Genomic DNA, 2,438 nt, shown 5'->3' with positions numbered 1-2,438 from the left:
GTTAAAGATTATTTTTCATCTGTTTATGTACATTATTTACATGCCTTATCAAATCAAAACTAATTGAGCCTTTTCACAACTTTTGCATAAAGAAGGTACTGTTTACTGAGCTTCAATCGATTTTCCAAAGTTATACCTATGTATACGAGCGAGTACCTACCTCTCTAGCGAACAACCCTCAAATTACAACTTTTTTTTACCGTGGCGAAGTATTATAGGTATCATAAAGTTTCGTGGTCCAACATGTTATATTTCGGGTTCCAACATAATTATTATATAGAACAATAGAACTCCATAATAAAATAATTTGCTTCACCATAATATTTGGTGATTCACCATATTCCGTGCTTCACCATATCCCATGCTCCCCCGTAATATTCCGTGCTTCACCGTAATATCTAGTGCTCTTCATGCGACATGGGTATTTCTTTCTCCGGTGGCGTATCATTAGCAATGACGAAGCTCCGTGATAGCGTGAGTACCCCTCGTACGTGAGACATATCATGGCATGAGGTGGCTGTGACGAGACACTCGTCGTTTTCCTCGCCTGTCTCATCCTCGACGAGACATTTGGACGAGTGCTGCCGGAAGAAAGTCTCGACCTGAGGAGTGAGAAAGAAGAATAAATTGCCATAGACCTGAGCTGTTTCCTCCTCAGTCGACACAAACTTGAGCTATTTCGCAAAAGTATTAGACGAAGAGGATTCAGCTCAAGGTTTATTGAGCTTGTAAAAGAATTGTTAGATGAAATAAAACATAACATAAATGGTGTAGTGCCAATTTAGACCATTGAGTATCGCAAAGAGGATCAGAAGAGCTGTGATATCACGTTAAATGTTTTGTTTTTCGATGGCTCACTGAAGATAAGCAACGTTACACGTGGTTGGTATCCGGCTACAGGTACCTACACCTGATCAGGTGTAAATGTCAGCTCTGATAGTGAGTGTTTGGCATTAGCAGTTTATGCACGTACGTTTAGCCCTTCAGAAAGTGTTTGTGAACACAGTTAGAACATCCCCTGACATACCTTCTTGATGGTGATCTCCTTCGGATCCAAGTTGAGCTTGGACAGGTCCGGTCGATGAACGTTCCAGAACGAGTTGCGCTGTTTGATCAGACCGTGCGACGACTTCTTGGTGAAGGAGATCGTACACTTGATCACGTGATCCTTGCTCCCCTTCGCCGACAATCCCGCGTCGTCTGGCTTCAGCTTGTGTTTGATGGAGATGGCCGAGAGGCCCTTGTTAACCAGCTCGGCGTCGATGGGCAACTCTTCGCCCATGATGCACGGAACGATCACGGGGATGCTGCGACGGCCGGAGGCCGGGCCGAACGTGTGCAGGCTGGCCTTCTGTCCGCCGAACCCGCGGTGGGAGCTTTGCTTGTGTAGAAGGCCGCTCATGGTACGGCCCTGCAAGAGAGGCAGGGGGTATTGGTATAAGTAGGGCCATCGACTTTAATAAACTCCCTTTGTTACTGCGACCAGGTTAGATCTTTTGTGACAGAGGGTGCGAGAAGCAGGGGGAGTGAAGAGTTTGGAAAGGGGGTTTTAGGAATGCTTAAAAACCGAATTTACAAATAAACCACTATTGAAAAATTCATCAGTAGGTGGGTAAAGGGTTTCCTAAAAAATAAATTTAATTGATTCCTAAAAAATGATAAATTCCCTTTGTTGCTCTTGACAAATTGGAGTTTAGGCATGTGATGTGTTTTCAATCCAATTCTAGATCTCTTAAGAATTGACCACTGTGGGCCGCTTAAATTTAAGCATCGTCCATGTTGACTGTGTCGATTAACTCACTACCGTCAATCGACATGGTATGCACGCTGCTTAAGAAACTCTCCTTTTTTACCAATTCCGTAGAATTCCTTAGTAAAGTAAACAGAAGAAGGTTATTTTTCGTCTCGTCTCCTTAATCCTGCCATAGCACCCTCTTCTTCTTTTACAGAACTTCATTTAAAGCTATTTTGAGTTGTCCTTACCCTTCTTTAACCCTTTTTAAAGCCTCCTCTCTAACGCCTTCTCCCCATCCTTTCCTTACCTGGTGCTTCTAACTTGAACTCGACAAATACACCTTGTCAAATCTCTTGAGATTTCCCGCAGGGAATTTTCTGAGGTTTCCTCGAATATCCTGATTTTTCCTGGAACGGCTTCGCTTGTTTCGCGGCTAAATTGATATGCCGGATTTTTTCTAAGGTTTCCCGGAATATCGTGATTTTTCCTGGAACGGCTTCGCTTGTTTATCTAAATTTTGACGTATAGGAGTTGTGTTGCGTGTTTGGGTTAGAACTGTGTGAATGTTGGAGAGGAGGTTTGGGAAATTTGTGAACGCCTATGAAAGAAGCAAGCTATATCTTTCTAGACACTTATTGCAGCCGGTCAATTGACGAAAACTGGCGTGGGTTTTCAGTTTACAAAATTTAGTCTTGACAGCAAC

General features: G+C 43.2%; 1 protein-coding gene across 1 annotated transcript; it reads right to left on the bottom strand.

Moving 5' to 3' along the window:
• Window positions 1-364: 364 nt before the first annotated feature.
• Window positions 365-2,328, bottom strand: LOC103522568. The gene is made up of 3 exons (XM_008487669.3): window positions 2,043-2,328; window positions 1,028-1,411; window positions 365-602 (listed from the first exon to the last, which is right to left on the bottom strand). The coding sequence occupies exons 2-3, from the start codon at window positions 1,400-1,402 to the stop codon at window positions 399-401; spliced, it is 579 nt and encodes a 192-aa protein (XP_008485891.1). The 5' UTR covers window positions 1,403-1,411; window positions 2,043-2,328; the 3' UTR covers window positions 365-398.
• Between the last annotated feature and the right edge of the window lie 110 nt (window positions 2,329-2,438).

This window comes from Diaphorina citri, unplaced genomic scaffold (genome assembly GCF_000475195.1).
Source record: "Diaphorina citri unplaced genomic scaffold, Diaci psyllid genome assembly version 1.1 scaffold9298, whole genome shotgun sequence".
Taxonomy (NCBI): Eukaryota; Metazoa; Arthropoda; class Insecta; order Hemiptera; family Psyllidae; genus Diaphorina; species Diaphorina citri.
The sequence above is the reverse complement of the archived record's forward strand: the minus strand, read 5'-3'. Positions and strand labels throughout refer to the sequence as shown.